The sequence below is a fragment of the Podarcis pityusensis genome (genome assembly GCF_964106645.2).
Source record: "Podarcis pityusensis genome assembly, chromosome: 9".
NCBI classification, from domain to species: domain Eukaryota; kingdom Metazoa; phylum Chordata; class Lepidosauria; order Squamata; family Lacertidae; genus Podarcis; species Podarcis pityusensis.
The window spans coordinates 34,033,634-34,052,695 of record NC_138034.1 but is presented as its reverse complement, the minus strand read 5'-3'; the positions used below and the strand labels follow the sequence as shown (position 1 = coordinate 34,052,695).

At 41.0% G+C, this 19,062-nt stretch overlaps 1 protein-coding gene across 3 annotated transcripts in view; it reads right to left on the bottom strand.

Annotated features, from left to right (window-relative positions):
• MARCHF1 (membrane associated ring-CH-type finger 1) overlaps window positions 1–11,796 on the bottom strand; it is a 123,466-nt gene extending 111,670 nt beyond the window's left edge. Inside the window, exon 1 of one of the 3 annotated variants that reach the window (XM_081021772.1) lies at window positions 10,954–11,796. In XM_081021772.1, the coding sequence (XP_080877898.1) occupies window positions 10,954–11,052 (99 nt within the window). In that variant the 5' untranslated portion in view covers window positions 11,053–11,796. The remainder of the gene's footprint in view (window positions 1–10,953) is intronic. The other 2 variants (XM_081021768.1, XM_081021769.1) reach the window with 2 other exon arrangements.
• Window positions 11,797–19,062: the final 7,266 nt, after the last annotated feature.

Here is a 19,062-nt window from a genome sequence, read left to right as displayed (position 1 = left end):
ACTATCATTCCCCCCCACCCCCAATTTAACTACCAAGATGTGAAGCTATGATAACTTGCTTCTACTTTCACATAAGGGAGAGAGAAAAAACATCCATTGTGATGCCATTTATCATTGCATCTCTGTCAGAAAATTTATACATCAAGCTTCTGCCAGGCGTATTCTTGTAGTATTCCTCCTCATAGTATTTCCCCTCCTTTATTCATTGGGCTTTTTGTAGCTTTTTCCCATCTGACAAGGAAAATACAATTCCCCTAACTTCAAAGAAACACCCAGCCATGCACTTGCCATACAGGGTATTGGGGTGTGTTGTGCAGCATATTAGTACCAATTTTTTTGTGACTAAAACTAAGCTGAAATATTTTTCCTCACTTGATAACTAGAAGTCAAATATAGCAATGCTGTTGAAAATGATTTATAGATGGTATATGACCCCAGTCAAACTTGCCAAAATTTACCACCTGTCTGATAATAAGTGTTGGAAATGCAAAGAGTGTGAGGGAACGTTCTTCCACCTCTGGTGGACTTGCCCTAAAGTGAAGGCGTTCTGGGAAATGATTTATAATGAACTGAAAAAGGTATTTAAATATACCTTCACTAAGAAACCAGAGGCTTTCCTTTTGGGTACTGTCGGCCAAGGGGTGGCAAAGAAGGACCAGACATTTTTTATGTATGCAACAACAGCAGCAAGGATACTTCTCGCAAAACATTGGAAAACTCAAGATCTACCCACACTGGAAGAATGGCAGATACAACTGATAGACTACATGGAACTGGCTGAAATGACCGGCAGAATCCGTGACCTGGGAGAAGAGAGGATTGAGGAGGACTGGAAGAAATTTAAGAACTATTTACAAAAGTACTGTAATTTGAGTGAATGCTAAACAAGATGCTAGATCAAAATAACTGAGCACCACTAAATTTAGAAGTTTTTAAGAAAATAAGTAAGATTGTGAAATTTAGCTCCTTTTGAGAATTATAAGATTATGAAATATAAGGGATATAAGAATTTAAATAAGATGATAAATTGCTGACAAAACGTTACAACGATGAAAGTGGGAGCGGGAGATGTGAGGAAGTCCAAAGAAAATGTGAAAATATGTTAAGATCAATGTTACATTGCTTATTATGTTTATTTTTATTGTAAAACCTAATAAATTGCTTTAAAAAAAAAACAACAAATATAGCAATGCTGCATGCTCAACTGCACCTTTTGTTGTATCTATTTTCAATTCACTGTTTCCCATCTATTAGAAAAATATACACAGAAATATTTTTATCCACCTATCCCATGTGCAAGTGGAAAAAATGGAACAAGAGACTAGTGGTTCATCCGTCTGTCTCCTTGCTTTTGTGCATTTGGACAACTCTTAAGACATCATCACCCAATGTGGCAACAGTTCCTGAGGTTGAGGAGCCAGTTTGAACACCATTGCAAGTCACTTTGAATCTGAGATGGTGGACCAAAAAGTTCAATCTATCATTTTTATGATAATTTGATGTGGCACTGCCCAATTTGGCATTACAGTTTCAAACTCCACAAATTTTGGCATCTCTGGAGATATCATCACCCAAACGTGATGGTTCCCAAGATCAGTGAGTGGGTTTTGGTTTACATTTAGTCACCATCAGATACCATTTTGCATCAAGATGAAAGACTGAACTATTCCAAACTGTACTGAATTGTACACCTCTGAACATAACATTGCCCAATTCACCACAAATGTGGGAAGAAGGAAATTCCCACAGCCTCTGCAAAGGGCAACCCCAGGCAAGTTTGCAAGAAGGCTTTCAAACAAACCCCACACAGCAGCAGCTAGCTAAGTAGCAGCCACAGATGGCATTATTGGGAACAGCTGGGACCTGAACCACACTGAACCAAGACCCACTAAGGGCAATGATGTGCTGAGAGGGCTGCAGAATGGGGAGGCCAAGCAGCCAAAGACATGCAGTAGAACTGCAAGAATGAACTACCATTATTGCTGTAGGGTCTGCTTTACGAGCATGTTTCCTGCAGGGAACAGATTAGCAAAGCATCACTCTGCAGGATTGAACCATCCTGCTTGTTGCAGCTGCAGTGTCTCCTTCAACTGCCTCCACCTGAACATTACATTATACTCAAATTTATTTGGAGCTAGATCCCAGTTAGGTCAGGGCCCTTTATGCGCAGCCCTAAATTAAAAACACTATTCATTTATAAATATCATTTTAAAAAAATATTATTACCTAGAATTCCTGAGCATGACTGGGTACCTTCAGCTAGTATAATAAACATTTTGGAAAGTTGTTCTCTGTGCATTTAGATACATCCTAAGACGTTGTAACCAAATTTTGGATGATGGTTCCTGATATAACGTAACAGATTTTTGTCTATATTTGGATACAATTGGATACACTTAATCACTTAATCAAGATGGTGGAAATAATTTTTCAAAGTGCAGATTTTTTTAGTTTCTTAGAATTCCTAAGCAAGGCTGGGTACAAGGGTACAAGGCTGCCAGTGAACTATGAGTTCAAGCTATAACTTATATCTAACAATGCAATCTCCCACTCTTCCACTATGGTTTCCCTAGCCAGCTTAGGGAAAAATGCATTTTCTGCCTACTGTTTAGAACTCACTGAAATCATAACGGAACTTAAAATTGAGCCATGTTGTATGAGTACACAGAAAAACCATTTATATTACAAGCACTGTGTACTTCTGAAGTCTGCAACAGGGAAACTCTGGCAACATATAATTAATCTAACTGAATGCAACTTGCAAAATGGAAGGATTGCAGGGCAAGGGGAAATTATAAAATATTGTTGATTGAGTATTATTCATGTATACATTCTGTTTTTCCCCCAAGTTAATTTTATCAGTATTATGTTTCTGTCGCTGCAGTATAACAACAGACTTTTCCCTCTCTGGATCAACACAAAGCAACTTCAACACAAGTGATTTCTGAAGTCCAGCATAAGGGTCTAAATTATCATCAACATCCAGTGTCACAGTGAAAACACTTCACAGAATTCTGCATCTTTTATATTGACCAGACTGTATAAAACTTCAGTTATTTACACAAGACTACTCCCGGTAGGCCAGTTTAAATGTCTCGTCTGCTACACGTAGAGCAAGCACAGAGCTGGCCTGGCTAAATGTGCCCTATGCATACAAAAGCCTACATGCAAAGTGAAAAACAAACAGCTTCCAGGTTTTATGTGCACAGATCAGTCTCACTAGGACTGGTGGCCTGGCTCTTCACACAAAGTCGGATCACATCATTCAAACATCCAGCAAAACTTACTTCTAAGTGTTTAGGTCTAAAAAAGATGCAGTGTAAATATCATAGGTTCTGTTTTCCCTATACCCTACCTAACATCATGGTCTTATTACAACCTGACCCAGTAACATTCTTGCAAACTGGTCTGTGGTGCTGCAGAACAATTAGAAAATCACAGTGCCCTACTCCCTCTTCCAGTGCATCAACACAGGGTTTGTACATGTTTTACTGAATAGCAATAAATACCTGCTGTAGCTAGCCCACTGGTTACAATATTTGTAGGTTGCCACAACTTGGTTAACACAGTCCTGTTGTTGAAAAGAAACTCTTTCGGTTTTCTTTTTCCTGAGAAATTATTTTTTATGCTGCACTCAACTTGAACACTTTGTTTACAATGTACTGAGAGGGCAAGATAGTCTGCCCACCCAGTTCTAAATTAATATGAATTAGGTAAAGAGACCCCTGACCGTTAGGTCCAGTCGCAGACAACTCTGGGGTTGCGGCGCTCATCTCGCTTTATTGGCCGAGGGAGCCGGCATACAGCTTCCAGGTCATGTGGCCAGCATCACTAAGCCACTTCTGGCAAACCAGAGCAGCACACAGAAATGCCGTTTACCTTCCCACCAGAGGGGTACCTATTTATCTATTTGCACTTTGACATGCTTTTGAATTGCTAGGTTGACAGGAGCTGGGACTGAGCAACGGGAGCTCACCCCATCATGGGGATTCGAACCGCTGACATTCTGATCGGCAAGTCCTAGGCTCTGTGGTTTACCCACAGCGCCACCCGCATTATTAATTCAGAGATTCTTCTTCACAGTGTGTGGGATACAGTGAGAGAGCTTCAAGTTTTAATTTGCAACATGTCAGTAAATATTTAGCTGCATTCATACGGAAAAGGGTTCATGGAAAGTCCCTTTTCAGTTCTTAATATTAGATAAAGGATCACAGAGGTCTTTACAAAGAAGTCAGCAGATTAGTACATGCATCAGTACACCACAGAATGGGGAACAGCTACAAACTATAGATTTGCCATTACTATGTCTAAGATCAAATTACTGCAACACCTCAAAACAACTGGCTAATTGAATAACAGCTAGTTAATAGAATATATTGTTACCTCTCACATTCTTATGATCTTCTGCAGAAAACAGATTACTGCATTGGAAATTTGGGTACAAATGTAAGTTTAGGCATGTTATAGAATGGCAATGGGCAGAAGAAATGAAATACTGAAATAAAGAACATTAAAGCCTGAAGCGAAGGGCATTTAATGTGCAGATCAGTGGAAGAGCACGACCACAAATACCCCTTTGAAGCCTTTCCAGCTTCCTTAGAGAGGCATGAAGAACACCAACTCTTCCGACAAGGGTTTCGGATATTGTTGAGCAGCTGAGTGGAGATCTACAAGGAACCCATTACACTCTACAAAATTATGAAATGACATCAAGTATCCTAACACATGGAATGGAGAAACATGGTACTCAACTGATCATTGGTTCAGCCTTCCACCAATTTCCTGTTGTAAAAATCAAACCGCAATTGTACCATGTGATGAGGCCATTTTCATGACTCACTCTATGCAATTTATTCCAATTACCATTTCTAAGAGGCAAATACTCTCCTGTTAATTTTGTACTTTAGAAAACACAATGATTCAGCTTTTAGAAGCTTGAAATATTAAGTGCAAAAAATAATTTTGTAACCAGCTCCGAGTGACTTTATGGCTAAATATATTAGTTTTGACTTATATTATTTATAACATAAAGAATATATATAAAAGTGCATCAATACAATATCACTACAAACCTTGGTAACTGTCCAATGTGCTGAAATTATTCATTTTGCAGCTAATGTTTCTATACCTCAATCTAGAAGCTTCAAAATTAATGTAATCTCAAATAATTTGTTTGGGGGGGGGTTGAAGGGTTTTAATATATCTCATTTGAAAATCCAAGGTTTTCAATAAATAAACATTTTGCTATATATATTTGTGGACTAGACAGACATTTCTAGTTACTTTACTAGAAAAACATAATTTTAATAATACATTTTAATATCACTCTTCCTCCAAGAAGCTCATGGTGGTATAGGGAGGGGAGAGGCTAGCTCAGTGGTAGGTCCCAGAGTAAATCCCCAGCATCTCCAGGTGGGGCTGGGAGGGACTACTTGTCCAAAACCCTGGAGACCCACTGCCAGTCAATTTGGCAGAACTGAGCTAGACTGACAAATGCTCTGCTCTGAGAGCCGGTGTGGTGTAGTGGTTAAGAGCGGTAGTCTCCTTATCTGGGGAACCGGGTTTGCGTCTCCGCTCTTCCACATGCAGCTGCTGGGTGACCTTGGGCCAGTCACACTTCTTTGAAGTCTCTCAGCCCCACTCACCTCACAGAGTGTTTGTTGTGGGGGAGGAAGGGAAAGGAGAATGTTAGCCGCTTTGAGACTCCTTAAAGGGAGTGAAAGGCGGGATATCAAATCCAAACTCTTCTTCTTCTTCTTCTGATTCCTATGTTTCTATTCCTCTGCCCTTCTCACTTTACCCTGCCAACAACTCTGAGTAAAGTTAGGCGAAGAGACTTGCCCAAGGCCATCTACCGCACTTCATTAATGACTGCAATGCTTTACAGTATTAAATGGAACTTTTCCTACGCTCACATGCTCGTTAGGTGATTAGCTTAGCAATATTTAAGTTGCACAGAGCTTTTTTTGTTGGATTTAAGTTGTTCTTTTTTAAAGAAGAATTCACTGGAACCAGTCCCACTAAGTTAAATGAGGCATATCCCTAGGCCATATGCAAAGGACTGTAGTCTTAGAGGAATTTACCAAGGTACTCATCATATATTATCATTTTTTATGCTTTAAATTTGTTAGTCACTTTATCTTGTCCAGGGCAACCCAAAGCAACTTAATTTAGTGCAGTGCTGGGTAAGCCAGAGGCCAAACACATCCCTGCATATGAAGTACAATGCTGATATTAAAGTGAAACTAAATTTCTAGTTTTCAACTACAGAACTAGAAGAAAGTTGGTGAACTCTACTTTCTGAAAAGTAGGTCTAAAACAAGGTTTCGTAGCACATTTCTCAAGGCTGCAAAGTACTTGCCTCCGAAAACCCTCAATTCAATTGAAGAAGAATGGTTACATAATGCTTTAGACTAAGTTAGAGCAACAGATTTTAAATGATTAATTTTATTCAACTCATCATCAATACACTATTTGGATTAGTAAACTGTGCTGCTTCTGAGATTAGTGAATTGCATTTCTAGCAGTTGTTCTTAACAAGAAACCTGAATGTGTTCAATCTGTAACCAATTCCAGTTACGTAGTCAACGTATTAAATAAAGCATCTGGTAAGAAACTGCTGCAGCCAAGCACTAAACTGAAGAACAGCAATTAATATTTTCTTTTGCCTTATCTCCATAAAAAAATGTTCAATATTTTACAGGGATTATAGGGAGCAATGAAGTGAATACAAGGCACTTGTTTTGGCCTAAGTAATTTAAGATTTGCATTGAAAGATGTTCAGAGCTTTACATTTTAGTTCTCAGTTTAAGAGAAATTCCCTAATGTACAGAATCCAGCTATAAACAAGAAAGCATCATCAGTACCAACCAAATTGTCTATCTCTCACATATGTGCACCTTGTTGAACAAGCATAAAACTTGGAGACAAACACACAGAAATAAAACATGTAGCACAACATAATAATTACTAACATACATATAGCCTTTTAAAACATGTAATGTGCTTCACATTATATCACTGCAACCCTTATAAAATAACTAATAGATCAGTGTTCTCATCTGCAATATCAGGAATGAAAGCTGAGAGAGGAAGAGAAAATGGCTTGCCTATGAACACACAGTGAGTTCATGGCAGAGATAAGATTCATACCAGAGATTTCCCAATTTGTAACTAAATATCTTAGCCACTAGACTGCGCAAGCTCTCATAGACCTGAACTTTATAGCAAAACATTAACATTCTGCTGCCTACCTTTACTGCCCTCACTAGCATGCAGCAGGAAAAGCTACATCTACCTATTATTCTGTACAGCAGATGGTAGACACACAATGGAATCAGGCATGGTCACACTGCCGAATTCCCCTGCACAATTGAGACACAGCTGCGTGGAGAAAGGCAATCATGGACTATACTATACACACAAGGAGCCAGTCAGTCCTTGCTGATCTTGGGAAAGGTGCAGCTATAACAACTGCTATGACCATGCAAATAGTGGGTCTCACAACAATCTTTTTTCATATCATCATGCACCAAAGTACACAACTGCAGTAGAGACTTTGTCAATGTGAACCAATCTCAGACTGTGAACCTGAGCACATTCACTTTCAAGCCTTGCATTTAGAATTATAGTCTAAAGTGGCAATTCTATGAATGCTTTCCTGGAAGTAACCACAACTGAACACAGCAAGACTTACTTCCGAATAAATACGTGAAGGATTGTGCTATTCTATTCTATACCTTAGTAGCCTAAATGTTTTTAATCATAGCTGCTTAGTGGAGGAGCTAGTTCAGAGAGGTTTTCAAACAGTGTTCAAGAGTCCCATGACGGCTTATCAGATGTTCCCTAATAAATCAAACAGTAGCAGAAGACAAGCTTCCCTGGAAAGACAGCTTGCTCACCATGCTCTATCTACATGTGGTAGACTTCATTCTCAGTTCCCATGGGGCAACAGTGAGATTCAGCAGACCTTCCAGTGCCCTGGGGGAACTGCATGTAAGCCCTAGACTGAACATGTCCCACATCACCTTTAATGTGGTGGGGTTCCATAGCAAACAAGTTTATATGGGAAAAGATTCCCTGAAAGAAATTCGTAAACCAAATTTGTGAATTCGTTAAGTTAGTGGGCTGATGTCTCAACTTCAGAAACATGATATTCAGCTCTCATTTCTCAGAACAGAAAATAGCAATTCCTTTCATTATTATCATTTTTAACAATAGCTGAAGAAGGGATCATTTCCTCAAGTGGTAAAGTTGGGGATCTTTTGATGTGGTCAAAGTGAAGAGAATGGAGGATATGGAGCAAGAAGAATGTGCCCCCAAGATTAGTCTGGCAAGGGATTTAGAGGGAGGGTTGGGGCAGATCAAAACAGAATTTCCAAGAAAGTGTCCTCCAGTCTTACAGTTCTATAGAAGAAACAGCTATAGGACCAGAAGGCTATTTTACTGATCAGATCTGCTAAAATGACCCCAAGTCTGGAAAGCATGTAGAGCTGAAAGAGTTCCAGTTTTGCAACTGAAGTTGATGCACACTTAATTTAAAGGAAGGGCAAAATTAGGCTTTATTTCACCTGGGTCAAAGACCCGGTTAGGCAGCCCCCATGCACATTTGCATGCGTGCACACACAAAGAGGCTGAGAGCCTCAATGGCAACCCTCTGGAGGCTTCACCCACACAAAAAGCCAGGCTAGTACCCCCCTCTCCCCCAATAGCCACGGCACTGCTTAAAGACAGGAACAAAACCATGGAGCAGTAAAAACAAGAGGGTCTTTTCAGACACGTTAAAGTACACTGAATGCTGCTCAAAACTGCATATCCTCCCCCAATTTACCCTCAAACAAGTCATTCAGGTACACTGTGAATCTAGGCTACTCATACATAGAACAGACTGTTCAGGATTGAACCATGATTTCCAAAGTTCTGAATAAAGCATTCATGGATCTACTAGACACTCACGACTGTGTACGAACAGTTTTGTGTAGGAAGTTTTGTTTTCTTTGAAAGAGGAGTGATGTGAATGAAAGTGGAAAGATTCTGCACAAGTGAAGACAATCTTACCACACATATCTTTTCTCATTTTTTTCATCGAAACCTTTGTTTTTCCTGTGGTTTCTGAACCTTCTTGAATACTGCTTCCGTAGCCCACCATGAGGTTCTGAAACGCAATGCTTTTAACAAGCAGCTCAAGCTCAAATTAAACTAAACTCAAATTACACACAACTAAGCACTTCATTTTAAAAAAAAAAAAACCTCCTCAAAATGAGGAAAGAATCCATTAAAGAAATCTTTCATTTTGTTTGTGTTTGCAATAATGGGTTCTGGAAGAGACAGGAGCTCAGTTGTGGAGCATCCACTTTGCATGGCAAAGGTACCAGCTTCAATCCCCGCATCTTCAGGTAGGGCTGGGAGACATCCCTGTTTGAAACCCTGGTGAGCCACTGTCAGCCAGTGTGGACCAATGGTCTGACTCAGTATAAAGCAGCTTCCTACATTCCCATGACAACAACTCTGTTGCCTCACCCTAAAACACTTACGTAACTGAGAATTATGCTGTTAACTCATCATTCTGCCAACTTTATACTTTCCCCCTTTTCCAAGCTTTTTTTTCTTCTCTCTGAACCACTTTCATGTTAAAGTTGATCCCTCAACAATGAAAACTCTTAATCTGATACTTCACAGTTTTCAGCATCATGTTTGATTATTCATTTCAGTCCATTTTAGGGGAAATAATATTTAATTGCTTTGGAAGAATAACATCAGAGGTGGCTGTACATGGGAATAAGGGAGCCACAATCACTGCATTAGTTACAAATCAACTGCAAAGGCTAAAGGAGGCTCTCAGCCAAGTGTTAATAAATCTACTGCTATTTTACACAACTAGACAAATTGCGAAGGCATAAGATGTTGATATCTGAAACCGAAAAGGAGATCATATAAACCATAAAAAAGAGTTACGGTAAATGCAACGTGGAAATGCAGCCAATTTTTCCCCAGTCAAACATTCAAATATTCCCATTTGTTCTCTTCCTGCCACAGTTATTCACAACTGAAAATGTGTGTGTTAAAGGTTAATTATGCATGTTTACTAGGCAACGTTTTAAAAAGGAACCAAGTGGCTTCAGGAGTCACAGCAGTTAGTTTTCCACACACCATCAAATAATTTAACTACAAAGTCACCTGCATATATTTACCTTGCATAAACTGGAATCTGTGCCACAAAATACTTCTGTACGTCTTAATTATTGCTTGTGGACTGTTAACTATATACGTATAAGCATTTAGGAGCCCATAATTTATTATTCAACAACAAGAGTTTCTTCCATGTAAGACAGAGAACAATGGAAATAGGAGGGGGGAAACAGATGGGTTTCACATGAAAACGGAGAATTCTTAAATATGCATGCACGTCACACATGCACATTCAGTGGACTACTGATATTGCTACTTTATTGCCTTTTTCCATTTAAGAAAGGGTTTGCTTTATGTCATTCCTTTTTGCAACACTCTCCACCACCACCACCACCACCCGCCTCCTCTGGAACAAGACGCTTCGTTGCCTTTCAGCACAGCCACCTGAAAAGTACAGAAGGAACAATGCCCATTCTCTGCCTAAGTCACTGGACCATATCTCTCCCTTGCACACAGAGACACACACACACTCTCTCCTTAGGGGAGTCTCACGCGAAACATTTGCATCCTCTTCTCAGCGCCAACCCCTCCCATCACCCAGGGATGCATTTGAGAATCCTGCATTTCAGGCGTCAGCGAAGACTTGCATCTCCGCGCGCCGCAACCATGTGTGCAGCAGCTGCCCTCCAAACCTCACGCCTCCTGCCTCTGTCAACGGGGTGGGTGGGGGGTGGGGCATGCGGATCTCCTACCACCCTCCTCCCTCCCTTTGGGGCCGTGGCAAGCGCGATCTGCCCCGGCCGAGCGCCCCTGCTCTCTTCTTACCTCGACTTCCTTGTTCTTCTCTTTGTTTCTGCCCATCGAACTTCTCCCATTGCTGGCCGTCTCCCGCGCGGGGACTACGGAGATCCGCTGGAGAGGCATTTTGACAGGGCTGCAGGTTGCCGGAGCCTGATTGGACGCCTCCGAGCTCCGCTCTCTCCGAAGAGCCCACCTGTATAATAATTGTTCATATCCTTGCGTGGCCAGACATGGAGCTGCTTCGAGCGCGCGCAGCTTGGGGAGGGTGGGGTGGGGGGCAAACCCACGCGGTCTTCCCGCAAACAATAACAATAACAAGAAAAAAAATATGAAATATATTTATATAAACCACATCCACCCCGGTTAACCTAGGCAGAAAGAGAGCGGCCCAAAAAGAGGCGTCATGATAATCCAGGGAGTTTGGGGAAATTCTCCGTGAGGCGAGTTACTGCGGGTCAGGAGAACTCCGCCGCTTCGCCAGTGGCGCAGCCGCCGCCTCCTCTTCCCCCGCCCGCTTCCTTTCTCCAGAGCATTGTGGGAGACAATTCAATTTCTCAGCTGCCCTAATAACTGTCATGGAAACCGAGGGGAAGCTGGGCCCCGGTTAAAAAGCGCTTCCTTTCGCGGCTCCTTCCATATTTGCTGCGACAGCGGACGAGGCGTCGTTGTCGTCGACGGCTTCTTTTCTGCTTTCCTCTTCCTGAGGGAGCGCCTAGCCGGAACCCGACCCCTTCGCGCCGCCGCTTGAAGTAATAATAACAGAAAAACCGAGCGCGAGGCTGCAAGGCGGCTTAGCGTCCTATTTTGGAGCCAAATCCCCTCCTCGGGAAGCGCGGCGAGCTCGCCGTGTCCTTCATGCGCCTCGCGTAATCTGTTTAGGTTTCAAAGGAGCTGCCTGGGACCTGGGGGGGGGGGGGGAGCAGCTGCGGTTGAAACGTAATGCTATTAAAAAGTGGGGTGGGGGAAGTGGCACCCACAAAGAAGCGACTGGAATTGGGTCTGCCCCCAAGGCGGCCAGGAGAAACGTGAACCCGCTCCTTGCAGCTCCTGCACACTAGGGCGCACAGCCTGCCCTTCCTCTCTCAGGCAGAGTTCAACAAGGTTTAGCTTTGGATTTAATGATCACGCTTCAGCTCCGTGGCATTTGCCTCTGAGGATGTCCAGAGTGCCATGGCAAGGGTTGGAGATCAGCCAGACTGGAGCCTCGGGACAACCTGTTTAGACCTAGCCCAGGATTGGAACTTGTGAAATGCTCACCCGGGGCTTTAGGAGCTAACTCCTAGGACCTCAAAATATTTGAAGGGGCCACCGGCACCCCACAAAGTTAATGGGCACTTCATCTTGTGATTGATTATGCAGGACTTAACTGCTCCCTTCCCAATATTTTATTCAAGTGTTGGCACCCTGCCAAGGGCATGTGTAAAGTGCATTCGCCTTACCACTGAATCATCACAGCCAGTTGAGATTAAATAAGTAGCCTTTCACACTAGCACTTTTTTGGGGGTTAGAGATTACGCTGCTGCTGAGTAACAATCGCCCACACCTCTCTAAAATAGAGGTAAGGACATCAGTGGATGTGAATTTTGAACAGGCAGCTTCAAGTTATCTGTCTGCCCCATGAAAACAGTATTTTGGCTCCCTTGCAGCACCATGGAGCTCAAGGGTTTTTCCAAATTTCATCCCAGTTCCCCTGTTCCACAGAACTGGAACAAAGGAATTAGGCAAAATAGTCTCCTGGGGGAGATAACTATCCTTGTACCAGAGACTGAGTTAATCCAGGGTCCACAGACAGAAATTGTATACTTCCTAGTAATTTCTGATTATCCCAGAACCACTGGAAATCCAGGCTGGGCCTTTTTCCAGGCAGATTTGAACTTCTGTAGCCCTAGCTTTAGAAATTAAACCCTGATTCCTAGTGCATAGAGATGATGAAGTGTGTTGATTAGGAGTTATGTTTACAAAACCCACCTATTTTGATAAAATAAAAAATACTTTCTTTTAAAAAAAATATTATACAACTTAAAATTTTTGTTATTCATTGTAAAGGTTCTCAGCTTGAGACCTCAGGACAGAGAACCCACCCAGAGCACTCCCACAACAAACTGCTTGGTTATGAAACCCTCTAAATGCCAGTGACATTTCACCTGTGTTGTTTGTTCCAAGCAATGTGTTCACATGTCTGCAAAACTTCTTTATGTAACTGACTAGAATTTTGGATGTTATCACATAAAATGTTATACCCATAATCAAATTTAAAAGTAAATACATTGCCATCACATTGGAAGCCATACCAGTGGTTATAAATAGCCCTGTGTATCAGTCAGAGATCTCAACAGGATTAAGCACTAATCAATTTAATCCATCTATGTATTTCTCAATGGGGAAGAGGGGGAAGGAGCTTATAAGGTGAGACAAACAGTAAGCCTAACTTGCTTCCTTTCCCAGACTAGGTCAGCAGCCTATTTAGGTTAGTGGAATTCAGTATCCTATGCTATTATCTAATGCAGTGACCCTACACACACTTATTTGGGAGTAAGTTCCATTAAATTTAATGGGCTGTGCTTATGACTAAAGATCCCTAGGATGAGACTGTAAATAAAATGAATATTGGTCTACATGACCTTGGTGGTCCTTTTCAACTCTATAATTCTATGATTGTATAACCTGTGAGTATGTTTCCAACAACCCCTTCCCACCCTCCAAAAAATTCATAGTTCCTGTGCATTCTCCCAGGGTGTCAAAGTGAAGATTCATTGGGGGTGAGCAAAGGATGTGTGATTAAAATAAAGTTGTAAGAGACTGTAGGCCGCGGGACCTTTTGAGATAGTAAAGCTATCATTCCAAAGGAACAAACAGTATATTAAAAACTAATACATCTCCAACCAGATGTCAAGGAAATAAACAACTATCTGACTTTTAGAAGACATCTGAAGGTAGCCCTGTTTGGGAAGTTTTTAATGTTTGATTTTTATTGTGTTTTTAATGTTCTGTTGGAAGCTGTCCAAAGTGGCTGGGGAGGCCTGGCCAGATGGGTATAAGTAATAAATTATTATTATTATTATTATTATTATTATTATTATTATTAACATGTCTTGTAAAAACAATGCCTTGCAATGTATTTCTATCAACAAGTTTTAACATACCGCCGGTTATATTGATCACTGAAGTATTAAAAGGAAAGGAAAGGAAAAAGTCTCAGCATCATTTTTCTACTTGATCTGGGATTTAATGGGGAAGGTGAGCAAATGACAAAACAGAGTTAGAATGACATACCACATAAGCAGTAGGTGTTTAAATTGTCTGCCTGGCTGGCTGCCTGCCAGATTTAAAAAGCAATATGATCAAAACATGTAGCAAAAAAGTTAACACCACCTTTCACATTCAATTAGGAACATTTGCTCTTCCAAATGATGATGGACACATAATTCAGTCAAAGCACAAAATTTGGTCTCTAGACTGAAATCCTTAAGGCTGTAACCCTATGGGGGTAAATAGTCTCATTGAACTCAGTGGGGCTTACCTTTAACAGACACATGGAAGATTTCACAGCAACTTCCCCAGTGCAGAATTCACTGTGGTAAATACAATATACAGTGGTACCTCGGGTTAGATACTTAATTCGTTCCGGAGGTCCGTACTTAACCTAAAACTGTTCTTAACCTGAAGCACCACTTTAGCTAATGGGGCCCTGGAGCATGATTTCTGTTCTCATCCTGAAGCAAAGTTCTTAACCTGAAGCACTATTTCTGGGTTAGCGGAGTCTGTAACCTGAAGCGTTTGTAACCTGAAGCGTATGTAACCCGAGGTACCACTGTAAATACTAGGACATATTTACATGTTTGCTATATAATTATCATCAGTGAATTATTATTCTCTTTGTTGGCAATGAGGTTTTGTTTTTTTAAACCCAATAAAGAAAAACTGGGCCCTCATGTATTCTATACATTTAAAATAAAATCGTATCGCTTTATACAGCCATGGCATCACCCAAAGAATCCTGGGAACTGTGGTTCATTAAGGATGTTGAGAGTTGACCACAGACCTTCATTTCCCTCTCCACAGAGCTACAGTTCCTAGGTTTTCCTGGGAAGAGGAAACCCACTCAGATAATTGTTGCTCTGTGGAGGGAATGGAGGTATCCTGCATACAACTGCAGTTTTGAAAGGTTTGGTCTGCCACCTTGACACAAAATGGCACCCAATCGTAGCCAGAAATCATCATGCAAAATTGGGTTATGAGCTCAATGCAGAGCAAACAAACGACTTTCCAAAATACACAGTAGTTTTAAAACATTTTAACCCACTTTTCCTCCAAAAGAGGTGGCTAAAACAGATAAGACAGTTTGTGGTGAAGCTGGAACTACTTACACAAAAGAAGGCTTTTACAATGTTCTAAAAGGACACAGGTGGCACTGTGGGTTAAACCACAGAGCCTAGGACTTGCAGATCAGAAGTTTGGCGGTTCAAATCCCCATGACAGGGTGAGCTCGGTCCCTGCTCCTGCCAACCTAGCAGTTCAAAAACACATCAACGTGCAAGTAGATAAATAGGTACCGCTCCGGCGGGAAGGTAAACGGCATTTCCGTGCGCTGCTCTGGTTCGCCAGAAGCGGCTTAGTCATGCTGGCCACATGACCCGGAAGCCGTACGCCGGCTCCCTCGGCCAATAAAGCAAGATGAGCGCCACAACCCCAGAGTCGGCCACGACTGGACCTAATGGTCAGGGGTCCCTTTACCTTTACTTTAAAAGGACATTAATGAAGTAGCAAGGTGGGTTTCTGTTGTGAGTCATTATTATTATTATTACTACAGTCATATCCCAACATTCCTCCAAGGAGCTCAAGGTGGTGTACATTTTATCTTCACAGTAATCCTTGCAAGACAGGTCACACTAAGAGACAATAGTCCAAGGTCACTCAGTAGGCTGAGTGGAGATTAGAACCCTGCTCTCCCTGGTCCTAGTTTCAAACCTCTAATGTCACCACAACACTGGCCGACGACAGGCACAGCTGCTAAAAGGACCTTCTCCCCTGTATCAAATAGATGTATTTGTTTTTATATATGTAAATGTTGATATTTCCACTGCAGAATCACGTGGATTTTGTTTAATGAGAATTGATTCATACACAGAATCAAATAAATAAACAACTATGTATTTCAGGGATCACTGAGACACGCAAGAGAGCAATCTTAATAACCAGTCAGAAGCACACAGAAGAAAGTGAAAGGATTAGGTCCTATTGAACTCAGTGGGAGTTTACTTCTGAGTAACCATGCCAAGGCTGGTGCTCCGTGAAATGTTTTCTGGCTCTCCGTGGTGACATTAGAACAATCAGAAAACTTAGTGTTTCCAAATGCCAGGCAATTTGCTCTTCTTTAGTTCAGCTCTGCTTCTGTGACCAATAAAGGCAACAAAGAAAGGGAGGGAAAGCAAGGCCAACGTGAAGGAAACAGCTTAAATAGTCAAGTATTTAGGATTGGCAGAAAAATTAGGCAACCAAAGTGTCAGAGTTCCTATTGCTAAAGTGATGCATGTGGCTGTAAAACCCTGAAAGGTAGGAAAACAACATTCACTGACTCACCTATTGTGGGCAGTATTCATTATACTTTGATTATTCATCAGAGAACTATTTCTGTCCACAGATGAAAAAAGACAAAAATACTTGAAGGACAGATTATGCATTCAGACACAGAAGACATATTTCAGCGTGAGCTGAGCAGAAAAAAAAATAATGGCATTCTGTTGACTTTAGTAGATAGCAATAAAGCTAGCAATATCACATTTAAAAAACAGCTCCTTGCAAATAGCATATGAACGTGCAGCTCAATTGTATCTCTGAATAATATTTCCAATACTGAAAACACTATGTAGATTTAATGCTGAGATATAATTTGCAAATATTCTTGGGGTGGGGGGAACCCTCAGCAGATTACTATTTAAGTAAACTCACTTCTGACAACTCTCCTTGCTACATGGGATGACACAATGTACTGGTAAATACCGAGTTTGCATGATTCCTCCGCCCCATTTTTGACATATGTAAAATTAGCTTTTATCGTGGAGCACCAAATTCAAACCTCAAGGGAACACATACAGTTCCAGCAATGATGTGACAACATCTGTCAGATTTTACAGTGGCCAGAGAACTGTATTTGAATTGCACATTCACAGTGTAAAGCTACCACTGCATTTTAATTGCCACATTCTTTCTCAGTGCACAGCTATATAGGAAACTGCTTTATACATAATCAGGCTGTTGGGCTATCTAGCTCAATATTGTCCACACTGATTGGCAGCAGCTGAGACAGAGTTACCATATTTTCCAGTCCTGCTTAGAGATGCCAGAGATTGAACATGGCATCTTTTACATGTAATGCACATGCCCTACTGCTGATTTCTTCCTGCAGAAATCATGTTTAATCAAAAGCCAATAAGGATATCAGTGGCAATGAAAATAAAACCATTCAAGCATTTATTTATTATTTCCATAGCCCTTCACATGAATAAACTAAATCAAATCCCTACTAACCATTGGACTCAGTCAGCTGCATAAATATTTAAGAATAGCAAAGGTAAGAAGACTTTTGCATCTTTAAGGTCCTCTGGCGGCTCATTTACCCCAAACCAATACAAATATATTGCTTTGTTACACATATACACAGCGACAAAATGCATTTTAAAAGGTTGATTCTTTGCTCAGAACAAAGAAGACATCAAATGCTTTGTGGCACTTGCTGCAGTGCATAAGGCTTTCTTTCTTTAAGCAAAAGAAAGTTTGAAAAATATCCTAGCCAAGAGAAGCAAAGTTTCTAGTTGAAGTTCCATAGGACTTTCAGCTATATTGTGCCCCCCATTTACATTATCATGAGTCCTCCAAGGCCCCATTTGCAACAGGGGCTAAATTATGTTATTTTTATTCACCTGTTATTATTATCTATATGTGTGGACCAAACCACATAGTGCAAAGGGTTCAGGGTTTTGGTTTTTTTGAGTTTTCATGGTTTTTGTTGTTGCTGCTGCTGCTGCTGCTGCAATATGTAACATTATTTCCAGACTATTCGCTGTGTAAATTAATAAGAGGAAAAGAGGAGAATGAGAGGAGATATAATAGCCATCTTCAAATATCTAAAGGGTTGTCACATGGAAGATGGAGCATGCTTGTTTTCTCCTGTTCCAGAAGGCAGGACTCAAACCAATGGCTTCAGAGTATAAGAAATGAGATTTTGACCAAACATCAGGAAAAGCTTTCTGACAGTAAGAGCTGTTCGACAGTGGAATAGACTCCCATGACAGGTGGTAAAATCTCCTTCCTTGGAAGTTTTTAAGCAGAGGTTGGATGGCCATCTTTCATGAATTCTTTAGCTGATATTCCTGCATTTCAGGGGGTTGGACTAGATGACCCTTGCGAACCCTTCCAACTCTACGATTCTGTGATTCTATTATTGCATTGTACAGCAAGTTAAGGTTTTAGAACAGAATTTCAGGGATTGTACAGACCTCATTCTGACCTTGAATGCAGGGCTGAACTTCGTGTTGTTTTATATATGATGTAGAAAATTATTTATTTATACACTCATGCTTTTACACATCATTGATCCCAGGCTCTGTCTTTTGCATGAAACTTTCACCTGACCTTTGGGAATAATAAAACCTCTGAGGAAGTGTACATTCTTCCCCTGAAGCCGTTGCCTTAGCATAAGGATCTGTACTGGTAAATATTCAGCTATTACATATGTCAAGTAATACAATAAGCGTCCATAGACAAGATGTCAAAGAAAATTGTAGTTGTTGTTTATTAACTTTGTGGAAGTAATGTTTAATCTACTCCATTTCTACCTTCATTGAGTCTTTTAAATAAATAAGGAAAGGCTGATGAAGTGGGATGAATTAAATAAAGTTTGTTCTACATATGACATGTAAAGGTAAAGGATCTCTGGATGGTTAAGTCCTTTCATAGGCAACTATGGGGTTGCGGTGCTCATCTTGCTTCAGGCTGAGGGAACCGGCATTTGTCCACAGACAGCTTTCTGGGTTCTGTGGCCATCACGACTAAACCGCTTCTGGTGCAACGAGACACTGTGACGGAAGCCAGAGCACACGGAAATGCCATTTACTTTCCTGCCGCAGCGGTACC